The sequence below is a fragment of the Hemiscyllium ocellatum genome, chromosome 3, assembly GCF_020745735.1.
Source record: "Hemiscyllium ocellatum isolate sHemOce1 chromosome 3, sHemOce1.pat.X.cur, whole genome shotgun sequence".
Classification (NCBI taxonomy): domain Eukaryota; kingdom Metazoa; phylum Chordata; class Chondrichthyes; order Orectolobiformes; family Hemiscylliidae; genus Hemiscyllium; species Hemiscyllium ocellatum.
Window position 1 is genome coordinate 94,260,095 of NC_083403.1, and position 12,787 is coordinate 94,272,881.

Consider the following 12,787-nt stretch of genomic DNA (forward strand, 5'->3'; position numbering starts at 1 on the left):
CAGAGGGTGGTACGTGTATGGAATGAGCTGCCAGAGGATGTGGTGGGGGCTAGAACAACATTTAAAAGGCATTTGGATGGGTATATGAATAGGAAAGGTTTGGAGGGATATGGGGCGGATGCTGGCAGGTGGGACTAGATTGGGTTGGAATATCTGGTCGGCATGGACGGGTTGGACTGCAGGGTCTGTTTCCATGCTGTACATCTCTGTGACTCTATGACTCTATGACCACTTCCTTCTCAAATGCTATTGGGTCTAGGCAATAAATGCTGACCCAGCCAGCAATGCCCATATTCAATGAATGACTTTTGTTTAAACCAAAATGATGGAAGCTAGCCTCCCTGACATTGGGTGAGGGTTGTGGAAGGAGAAGGCAAATTAGTTACAAGGGAAAGAAACAGAATCTCCCATCATTCCATTTCTGAGTCAGTCAAAAATCTGACTCCAGACAGAATTACACTCTTGTGTTTACTTTCCCCAAACACAAACATTTAATTGCAGACTAACAGCCAATCGGTATATCAACTCAGGAGTCCTATGTTACTTAGAATGGAGGCCCAATTTACATTTGAGAAATATTGTCATGACAGCATTAATGGAGGTCAGAAAACAAGCATTGCAGGAGATAATGACATTTCCAAGGGCCTCTTCATAGCAATGTCTGAATCCTACGAGCACTTTAATGAAACACTGTTCCTGAATTGTGAAACTAATCATTACATACCAATAAAGTATACATTTTGAATCTTTAAATATCTAAATTGTATTTAAATGCACTGGCATATTAATTACAAGGTTATCAGCTGTCCTGTGCTTTGCCGCATAATTATCTTTGCAGGTCCTGAAGCAAGTTCTCCAAAACACAATAATAATTTGGCCCTGTTTCTCCCATAAGTCCCTAATCAACATGTCTAGGATCAATAGGGAGCGAGCAAAGAGCTTTTAAAGAAGACCACCGCATAGACTTTCAATCCTTCTTATTTCAAATTCCTTGCACACTCCATGCTGTTACTTAAAATTTGAAGTGCAGTTTTAGCATCACAGAGGCAGGTCACCTGCCAGTCACAGAAAACAATGTATGTCATTGAATGTCCCAAACCAAACATCAAACATTGGACATGGCATAGAGGTTGACCTTGGGTGTTTGTGCACTGAAAGGCAGAACAGAAAATGTTAAGCATGCACAACAGGCCATAGACAGGTGAGTGCAATGGGAGGGAAAGTGGCAAATGAAATTTAATGCAGAGAAATGTGAAGTTATTACTTTGGCATGAAGAACACAAAGACACAAAAGAAAGTCTGTAACTCTCGATGTTACTGCAGCAGAGGACCTGGGGGTATATGGGCATACGTATTCCTTGGCTATATGAATAAATATGTGGAGTATAAAAGCTGAAATTTTGTTCAATTTGTGTAAAATACAAATTTGGCATCAACCAGAGCATTGTTTGTGTGCCACATCTTAGAATGTGATGGCATCAGAATGGATTCATGAGAATGATTCTGGTGATGAGGAACTTTAGTTCGATGGATGGATTAGAGAAGCTGAGATTGTTCTCCTTTGAAAAGAGAAGATTGAGAGGAAATTTAACAGTGGGTTTGAATACATGAGGTGTCTGGGCACAGCACTCACTGCATTGTTGTTTGTGAAAGGATCACACTTATTGAAGACAATTTGCAAAAGAAGCAATTGTAACATCTGATCTGGAGTGCACTGCTGAGAGTGGTGTGGAGGTCAGTTCAATCAAGGCACTCAAAAGAGAATTGGATTAATAATCTCAAAAGGAAGAATTTGTCAGGCTACAAGAAGTAGCCAGGACAGTGGCATGAGGCAAATAGCTCTTTACAGAGAGCAGCAGCCCCCTTCCACATGTAACCATTCTCTGATTCTATGATTCTAAATCAGTTAGCACATGAAAAGTGAGAGACACATTACTACATGTTGAACTTCAGCATTTCTGAAAGATGAAAGAGTTTTCAGTTCCAATGAAAGGTTTAAGCCCAAAAAAGTCTTTCCCCTTTTCAGATGCTTACTCTAGATATCTCATGATGTGTTTTGTTATTCTACATACGCAGTTTTTCCACATTTACTAGCAGTCCACAGGAAGCTGCCTGTTAATGATATTTAATAAGCAGAACAGAAAAGGACTAAATTAAAACAGCAATTATACAAAGACAGCAAACACAGCATTGAAAAAGATGTCTTATTTTAAAATTATATTAAAAAATACAATTTATATCTTTACATAAGCCTTGTCGAAAAATTGAACCAAGCCAAGACCATTATTTCTGACAGATATTTACTAAACAAAGAAGTCTTGGAGGCTAGGAACAGACTGATGGTAACTCATCTATGATGGGACTGAACAAATAGGATTCATTTAATTATATATAACACCAACATTAGTATTTGGAAAGTCCAGTTGGCGTTTTTAAACTCTTGTGCCTAGTTTAAATGATATTTTAGTTGTTTTTAAAGATTTCATTCTTTAATTTCTTTAATTTCATTAACATTCACATTGAGTATTGAAACCAGTCAAAAAATGGCAAAAGCAGATGTGTCTCTCTGTTGTTTTCTGTTTCTTTCTTAATTAGCTCTTCAGCAAGTTTGGTTATTACTGCTTTAACCCAATGGGTTTCTTTCATGGACTTTCACTGTCAGGGCTTTAACCAAAATTATTTATTTACTCTTTCAGGGATATAAGTAGTAAAGCCAGTATTTCTTCTTCATCCATGATTGCCCTTGAATGGCTGGTTTGGTTATTCCAGAGGCACCTTACTGCTTTGATTCTAAAGTCACATGTAGGTAAGACCTGGTGAGGCTGGAAGATTTTCTTCTCTAAAGAACAGTAGTGAACCAATCAATGGCAATTTTATGGTCACTAGTGCTGGGACCAGCTTCGTATTCCAATCTCTTTTTAAATTGGTTGAATTTAAATTTGATCTGCTGCTCCGATTGGAATTGAATCTGTGTCCTCAAAGCATTAGTCTGTGACTCTGAATCACGAATACAGTAACATTACTGTTATGCTACTGCTGTCTCTTGTCCTTAAGCATATCTTTAAGTAGTCAGGGGAATTACCAGGCAAGAGAACTTGCAACTCTTAATATTTCCATGGTGTATGTGATATTTGAGACAACAATGTGCATTAATTTATTGCTTAAGTTATTTAAGGAACCAACAAAGTGAAGCAGTAATGAAGAAGTAATGATGCAGTCTTTGTTCTTACTATGTCTGCTGAAAAATGGCAATTTCAATAACTGCCATTCTCTCATTGGTTTGGTGGAGGGCTTGACTGTCATTAAAATGTCAACACTTGTAAAAGATGTTCCTTGTGATCAATTGCAGTCTGAATTTCTGCCCAGTGCATCATTTTGAATCTTCAGTAACTGTTGCTAAATGAATTTAAATTATGTTACAAATGTAAACAGTACAAACAATAACGATAGTACACATCTTGATGCAGGCAAAAATGGCACAGGATCTCTTCTCCATTCAAGGTAATGTCTCTGTTTATGCCATAACTGCAACATTGAAGAGTTTGAAGAAAATAAATCTGCAAAAAATGATTTTGGCATCATTTTAATGAAAACCATAATGAGGAGATTGGTTATTTAATTGGGGTCTTGTGCTAAGACGAATTGCAGAAATTACAACAAAGTTTATTTTGAAAACATTTATATGCATCACAGGTCTAATGCAGCAACAAAACATACAAGGAACACCAGCAGTGTCATACACTGGTGTTGAACACAATGCAGTAGTCCATTGCAGTGAATTAGAAACATTCTCACTTCATTGGATCTATTTCTCAACAACTACAGAAGCACAGGCATGATGAAATGAAATACTAAATGCAAAAAACATGCAAAATAAAAAATGCACATTTTTCATTTGAAAATGCTGATTATTTGCCCTCCCACTCCTCCTCCCTCGCAACCTTTAGAACCTGGAAACTACTGACTGTGATTCAACCTCTTCCAGACAGAGCATAATGACAATCTGAACAGACAGCTTCTTCAGAATATTTGTGTTTTACTCAATGACTGTTTAGCAGGAATGGTTCTTCTATTGAGGCCTGCTAATTTTATCATTGTCCTCCTCTCTCTTTGCTCCTTCATCACCTCTCCCTTCTTCCTCTTAACTCCTAGAAGGCCAACCATTTTCACTCTTTGAACTATAAAGGAGGCCTGAGTGCCAGATGGCCAGGACCCTGAAAATGAAGTGAATTGACAGGGAATGTAGATGGTCCATCATTAACACAATTAAGCATTAATATTGAAAACACTTAATGCTTCAATACTTCTAAGTTGACCATTTCAATGAACATGAGCGTAGTAAATTCTTTATTGAAAATAATAATGAAGATGAGATGCTGTATTAATCAGAAATAAGTTGAAGAAACTCTATCATGCAGCATAAGATTGGCAAATAAAAATGTTTGTATTTTATCCTAGTTGCAGGTTTAAGATTGGGAATCTGCTTATCCCCTGTAACTAAGGAATAATGGTTGGATTACCCTCAATGGCGTAAAAGAAAACATATATTACATTGAACAAACCATCCACTTCTGAATGGTCAGACAGTGTCGACTATTCAGCAGAGATAGAAAATAACACAGCTTGTGTAGCTTGTTTTTAAATTGATGATCAAGATACATAAATCAAAATCATCTGAATTGGAACAGGTATAATATTCTTCATGGACCCTTTTCATAAATGCTTACCAACGTCAAATGTGTCCTTTGGAAGTTCTGATTGCATGCACTTTCTAGCACCTTAACAGTGAATGCCGAGTGGCAGCATGGATGGTAGCAGAGAATCTGGGAATACTTTTAACCTAATTCTTTGGGTGGAAATCCCACAAGACCAGGTAGAACACAAACCTTAGACTCTAGCTAATGCTAACTTCAACTGAGAATAAAGCAGACAGGCTGTCAAACCAGTGTTGCATTTGATCCTGTCATTTACCCGATGGGTAGGTCAGGTTAATTGCACCCAGTGTGAATGCTTTGAAAGTCTATGACGTATTAAAGACAAGGATTTCCCCAGGCATCTACAGCAAGGAGATTGAAGAGCTACAAGCCTTTTTAATCACCCACACAAACATTAGCTTCTGATTGCAGCGAACACTTGCCAAGTTTTGATCATTGTTTTACTAAAACTAGTGGAAACCCTTGTAAATAAGTAATAACTTACTGCTTACATGCAATGGTGTGGTATTTTGATTAATATTAAATCTGAGCTTCCAAAATGCAGTTGCTAATTATTGTACAGCCACTGACTTGAAGAAAGTTCTAGACATTTTCGGGTGACTGATTGTAAAGAAAACGGTTAATGTACAAGAAACGTCATCTGCACGATTGAAATTTAAAAGAAAAACTCTATGAAAACATGCAGTGGATTTGTTATATTGATAAAATGAAGACAGGAATAGAACTATTGAATTAATTACCAGTATGTGGCATAATTTTACCAGCATCAGCTTGTTCCTGAGGGACCTTTCTCTCATGAACTGATCGAGTTCGCTGACTTTTTATTGTGTGATCTCCCATCAATCCATATTCTAAGGATAGAATAGAGGTTTATGAAAGGTCTGCCATTGCATAATTCACACATTTACATTTGTATCTTACTCATTCTTACTGATTTTAATGACAACGTTATGAACAAAACAGGTACTGAATCTGTTGTTACTCGATGTGGTAAAATAACAAATGCACTTCCTATTTTTTTTGTTGTTGGCTTGGGTTTAGGAATCTCCTTTGTGTGCTGTGAAGAGAGAAAGAGCGAGGACGCGAGCCACTTCTTTGTGAACGGGTTGGCAAATTCTGCACACATAGTCGCATGAGGATTACATTCTGTCCACCGAGATTTCCCCTTGTAAAATTAGAACAATGTGTCAAAAAAAACTGGAAAAGTTATTCACATTCTCTTGGTCAGGTGCTTTTCAGAGAGTAATCCTTTTTGCTGTAATGTTAACATGTGAGGGACAGGAGAAAGTGTTCTAAACTAAGTTTTTTTTAAAATGCTTTCATGGAACGTGGGCATCACTGTCAAGGGTTAATGTTTATTGCACAGCCCTAACAGCTTTTGAATGGAATGGTTTGCTCTGCCATTTTAGAGGGATGTTAAGAGTCAGCCACACTGCTGTGGTTCTGGAGTCATGTGTAGATCAGACCTGATATAGGTGGCTAATTTCCTTCTGTAGAGGACATTCGTGAATCAGATGGATTGTTACAAGCATTGGTGGCTACAATGACTGAAACTAGCTTTCAATTCCATCAGTTGTCAAAGAAGCATGAACTGGACTTCCAGATTACACATCTAGTGACATTGCTATTAATCTTTTATTGACTGAGTTTACTGAATATTCGTTCAATTCTTTGTTTGGATACTTGTTTCCTCATCCTCCTGTCATTCTTACTTGCCTTGAAAGTAAAAACTTTGAACAGTACTTTCCAAATCATTGAAAACGGAGAATCAAGCAGCTGGTGATTTATTACAAGCCAAGTTGGCTCTAATGATCAAGACCAATTTCATCCATGTAAAATTTGAAGTCAAAGCCTGTTTAAGAGATGCAAGTTCAACAGTGCTTATTGTGGATAATACACAGACACACACACAAAAATGTGCTTATACAACTTTACATTTGAAGGGACTTTTACCTCGAGTGCACAGAATAGTCTGTTTTTTCACAGACAAAGGCTCTTTAATACATTTGATGTTTATAATCTACAAAACCTATCATTCATCTCATCCTGTCAGTATATCTTTCTATTAGTTTCTCCCTCATCTTTATCTAGCTTGCTCTCACATGCATCAATTAAATTTACTCCATTAAAAATTAATTTCAGTCCACATCTGCATTCATCTATCAATCACTCTCTTAAGGGTGAACTGCAACTTGTGCCTAGTTTTTGTCCAAATAGTTTGGGGAGTTGGGAAGCTCATGTGTGGGTTCCTGCCTGTGTAAACATAGAGTTTGAAAGATAATGCCAGCACATGGGGAAACAGCCTTTTCTTATAAGAAATTGAATGAAGGGAAGATAATTTTTCCTATCTTTCTTTGTCGAGCACAGGAAAGGACCCCACAGTGTTGAATGTGTTCTGGGAATTGTATCGAAACAAGCAGTTATGGAAAAGAGAGAAAACATCCACTAGCAGTCAGAGATATCAAGAAATTAAAGTCAGAATCTCAACTGATTGAAAATGGGCAAGTTGATGACAAATAGTATGTGCTGAGAGTGGCGACACCTAAAAATGTCTGGTACTGACACTTATCAGAACCGTCTGACAATGGAGCTTAAAAGAAATGTTTTTCTTTCTTTTCTGTCTTTCACTCCAGCAATCTATCAGCTTGTAATGCTGAGCATTGGAGACTGTGAGATACATATTGATTTGCCTGATTTTTTTAGGATAGGGGTAGATGAATGGTAGATAGCCCATGCTGACTGGAAATGAGGCAGCATGCAAAATGTGCGTGCACTGTTTGGATTGCAGTGTGGCCAAGGGCTGGTTTGAACTGAGCAGCTCTTCATTGTGTGCCTTTGGTGAACAACAGAGTGCCCAAGTAACATTCCAAAGGAAGCTCATCCTCCAGGCCATCTTGCCTTATTTAAGGTGCAGTTCCTGTCAAAGAGAAGTTGAACCAGTGTGCTGGAGTCTGTGGAAGTGACACCATCCTTGATGTACTGGTCAGTGAGGTAGAAGACAGGAAGGAAGTGATACATCTGTTGGAGGTTGTTGAGATTGAGTAGGGTATGAGGGTACATGATGAGGGGAGTTAATTGTTCAGCATCTACTACACATCACATTCCCTCACCCCATACACCTTTCATACCTCTCAATTTATCACATCCCCATTACATCATACGTAAATGGACACACTCCAATCTCTCCAGCAACATGTCCTTCTGTGTGGCTCTGCAGATCTGTGCATGGCTGCTCTATCACCCAACACACTGACAGATACTTAGTGACACACTGTCCCATCCCCTCAAGGAGGAGGACTCCCACAAAAGTGGATAATGGGGGACCACTATGCCTGCATACCCACAGCATTGTCCAGGCAATGGTACGTACAATTATTAGCACAAGTGCCATTTGACCTGTGCCCAGAGTCGGTGGGACAACCCCGAGGCCATAGAAAATCGCAACATTATGCACGCTCTCTGCTCACCCTTTCCTCTCATCCTGGTCGGAACCATGAAACAGAAGAGTTATGGAGAGTGTGGCAACAGGAACGTGTAGTTGAGGCCCATTAGTTCTTATTGAATAGTGGAGCTGGCCTGATGAACTGAATGGCCTATTTGTTTTGATTGCATGATTGTATATGACCCTGAGCACCACTTGCTCAACAACTGGCACTACACAAATGTTAGAAGTTAGTGTAGAGTCAGGATGAGTCACGTGGTCAGTCACAGGGCACATTTGGGTTGCAGCAAGGGAAGGGAGATGGCTCTGTTCCTAATGAACTCTCCCAGAGGGACAATGTCATGCAAGAGTTTCATCAGTGCACACTCTGATGAGGACCTGGTCAGGGTGCACGATAGGGAGAAGCTGAGACACACTGGGGTGTTAAATACATTGACAGGGCTGTCAGGCACACTCTGAGGGCTGTCAAGGAAAGTGGAGGAGTTCAGCGCCAGTATAGCACAGGACTTGGAAAGAAAGATAAAGGTTTTTAGAGATCTCTGACTGCTGCCATCCAGGCACAGACAGCTACCATCATAAAATATGAATAGTTGTGATCAAAGGGACCTTTTGTCTCAAACAGCAGTTCAGCAATTACCCACAGGAAATTACAAGGATTGCTGTCCCTGATCAAATTCCAGTGGCTCTGCAGAGTACGTTCCTGCTGCCCTCTCTCAAGATGGCAGCACCCATGCTGCTATTACTGTTGATCGTCTTGGTGCACGTCCTTTTGCAGCTCTGTCTGTCTAGGCCAGGGTGGTGCAGACTGAAGCTAAAGATGGCCTTGGGTGAAGCAAGGGCTTTCACACAAGGCCATTCACATTCTCCTCTGACGAGAGTCAGCAGCTTTTCCCCAGTCATACTGCAGTCATGCTGCACTGGCACAGGCAATGGTTATTAACAGGACAGACACTAAGCAGATGCACAGAAACTGATCAATTCTGTTGTCCTTTTTATTAATAGTATGTTGCTGTATGGAGTTGATTTATGAAGGCACTGGCTGCTGATTCTTGTTGAACGGTGTTAGCCAAGAGAATTTTGCATTGTGGAATCTGAGATAATTGCAAAGATAAAATGGATCAATGTTGGGGAAATTAATTTCAATTGAAAGGAAGCCTTACACACAGTGTGAGCCTCTCCCTCAGTGTAACTGTTGTATGTGGTCTCTATCCTTTCTCCTCTTCTAATGTTGGAGTCAGAAGATACCCACTGGAACAACAGAATTGTGCATTTGTTGAAGATAGAATGCGCCTTGGCAAACACGGACACCCTCCCTCTTAGGGCGGCACGGTGGCACAGTGGTTAGCACTGCTGCCTCACAGCGCCAGGGACCTGGGTTCAATTCCTGCCTCAGGTGACTGACTGTGTGGAGTTTGCACATTCTCCCCGTGTCTGCGTGGGTTTCCTCCGGGTGCTCTGGTTCCCTCCCACAGTCCAAAGATGTGCGGGTCAGGTGAATTGGCCATGCTAAATTGCCCGTAGTGTTAGGTAAGGGGTATATGTAGGGGTATGGGTGGGTTGCGCTTCGGTGGGTCGGTGTGGACTTGTTGGGCCGAAGGGCCTGTTTCCACACTGGAAGTAATCTAATCTAATCTAAAAAAAAATGTGCTGCACAGACTCCATGCTCATGTGTGAGGCCATTGTTTTGTGGGCCCTGTGGTTTGCTTCACAGCTCCATAAATCTCTTCTTTGTGAAATGGCAGATGGCTGTCGTGAATCATTTTTTAAAAATTCATGAGGCCATTGTTGGCTGGGCCAGAATTTATTGCCCATCCCTAGTTGCCTCAGAGATGGGTAGTAGAAGGTAGAGAATTGCGACCATCCTTGGGCTATAGGGACATCCATAAATCTGTTAGAGAGAAAGACCCAGTGGCAGTAAAAGAACTGCAATATATTTCCAAGTCAGATGGTGAGTGGTTTGGAAAGGAACTGGCTGCTAGCGGTGCTCCCATGTATCTGTTCCCTTTGTTCTTCTTAGATAAAAGTAGTTATGGAAAGTGCTTTCTTAGGATTATTAGTGAGTTTCGGCAATGCATCTTGTGCAAGCAGACATCTTGCTGACTGTACTGGAGACCTGAAGATGAGACAGAATACCTGACTGTCACAGGGTCAAAGAATTGTAGGTGTTCCCAGGAAACTGGTTATGAAAAATGACAGGGTGAAGATAGTTATCACAGACATTGTGGCAAGCTATATGCTCATCCTGATTGAGGTTTAGTGTCTTTGGGTGAAAGGTGACAGAAATCCATCAATGCAAAGGCCCTTGACTGCTCCTAGCATGAGGGAAGTTCATGAGGGAAAAATCAAAGTACAAGAGAAAGCCAGACAGATGCATAAAACAGATAGTAAGAATTTCTATAAATATTTGGAAAGAAAAGAAGTTAGCAAAGTGAGTGCTGATCCCAAAGAAAGTGAGGCTGGAGAATTAATAATAGAAAATAAGGAGATAGCAGATTAACGGCCAGTGGTCATAGTAAACGTTGATTTTAACAACATAGGTTAAAAAAGGGATGAGGTCCTAAAAGCAAAATATAGACAACTAGGAAGAAAATTATAATGTAAGATATCAAAGGTAATTATCTCAGGATCACTACTGGTGCCATATGCAAGTCATGAACTAGCAGAAACAGCAGGATATACATGGTTGAAAAAATGGTGTGGGGTGAGAGTTTCAGATTTGTGGGGCATTTGAACTGGTTCTGGGGGAGGTGGGACCTGCATAAATGGGACAGATTACACTTGGGAAGGATCTAGACACACATCCTTTGCGGGGGGTGGTGTCTGGGGAGAGTTTAAGCTCGTGTGGCAGGGAATGGAAAGTAGGGTAGGAGATGCAAAGATTGTGAGAGAAGAAGAAACCAAGGCTAAGAGGAATAAGAATAAGAATGCGCTGCCTGTGAGAGTGGCAGAGTCAGAATCATTGGCAAATTTAAGCGGCAATTGGATAGGTACATGGATAGGTGCTTAAGCTAGGACAAATGTTTGGCACAACATCGTGGGCCGAAGGGCCTGTTCTGTGCTGTATTGTTCTATGTTCTATATATATAAGAACAAGAACAGGCAGGGAAACTCGGCTGAAAAGAGCAGGGGAGATGGTATGAAATGTATGTGTTTCTATGCGTGAAGTAAAATAGGCAAGGTAGATGATTTTAGAGCTTAGGTAACTACTTGGAACCAAGACATTATTGCAATTAAGGAGATTTCACTGAAAGAGGAACAGGACTCGTAGCTGAATGTCCCAGGATTTACATGTTTCAGGTGTGATAGAAGGGGATGTAAAAGGAGTGGGGGAGTTGCATTACTTGTAAAGAGGTATCTCACAGCTGTACTGCAAAATGATACATCAGAGGATTTGAGCAGCAAAGCAACATGGGTAGAACTCAGGAATAGGAAAGGTGAAATCACATTGTGGGGGGAAACTATGGGCCTCTCAATAGTCAGTGAGAGATAGAGGACAGAGAATGGAGGCAGATTTTGAAAGATGCAAAAGCAGCAGGGTTGTTGTGATGGGTGATTTGAACTTCTCCTATATTGATTAGAACCTGACTGGTACAAAAACTGAAGTCACATATTATCGGGTGAGCTGGCAAGATGGAACTTGCTTAGTCATAGGAGACAGAGGGTAGCGGTGGAAGGATGCTTTTTGGAATGGAGGGTTGTGTCTGGTGGTGTTCCCCAGGGATGAAGAATTTTGAGTGAGGGTGGCTGTTTGAGGGTAAATCTACATCAGACATGTAGGAGTGTTTCAAACAGCAGTTTATAAGAGTTCATAAGTGACACATTACTACGAGAATGAAGGATTGATAGGGCAAGGTACATGAACATTGGATGATGAGGGATGTTATGACCTTGGTCAAAAAGAAAAAGGAAGCATACTAGGAGGACTGGAACTGATGAAGCCCTTGAAGTACATAATGGAAGTAGGAAATAACTTAAACAGGGAATTAGATAGGGTAAAAGGGGTGATGATAAGGCATGAGCAAACAGGGATAAGGAGAATCCCAAGGCTTTTTATACATATATAAAAAGCAAGAGGGGAGCTAGGGAAAGGTTTGCCCACTCAAGGACAAAGAAGAGAACGTATTTTTGAAGCCACAAGAGAGAGGTGAGGTCCTCAATGAATACTTTGTGTCAGTATTCACCAAAGAGAAGGAATTGATGAAAAATATCTCAGGGAAGGAAGTGTTGAATTTCTAAGACAAGTTGCTATTAAAAAGGAGGGCGTGCTGTACATCTTAAAAAGTATTAAGGTTGATACATTCTCAGGTCCTGATGGGATCTATCCCAGAATATAAAGGGAGGCAGCAAATGAATTGCCGGAGCATTGACTGACATTTTTGTACCCTTTTTGGCCACAGGTAAAGTCCCAGAGGACTGGAAAATAGCCAATATTGTCCCACTGTTTAAGAAGGGAAGCAGGGATAATCCAGGAAATTACAGGCCTGTGAGCCTCATGTTGGTAGTAGGGAAATTATTGGAAAAGATTCTCAGGGACAAGGTCTATATGTATTTGGAAGCAAATTAATTTATTAGCTGTAGTGGTTCTGTTCGCCGAGCTGGAAGTTTTTGTTGCAAACGTTTCGTCCCCTGG

The 12,787-nt window shown here is 40.4% G+C and overlaps 1 protein-coding gene across 1 annotated transcript in view; it reads right to left on the bottom strand.

Annotated features, from left to right (window-relative positions):
• The window catches only part of adgrb3 (adhesion G protein-coupled receptor B3), an 870,525-nt gene that overhangs the window by 537,999 nt on the left and 319,739 nt on the right, over positions 1-12,787 (bottom strand). Inside the window, exon 3 of the mRNA XM_060821286.1 lies at positions 5,456-5,566. Coding sequence (XP_060677269.1) covers positions 5,456-5,566 — 111 coding nt within the window. The remainder of the gene's footprint in view (positions 1-5,455; positions 5,567-12,787) is intronic.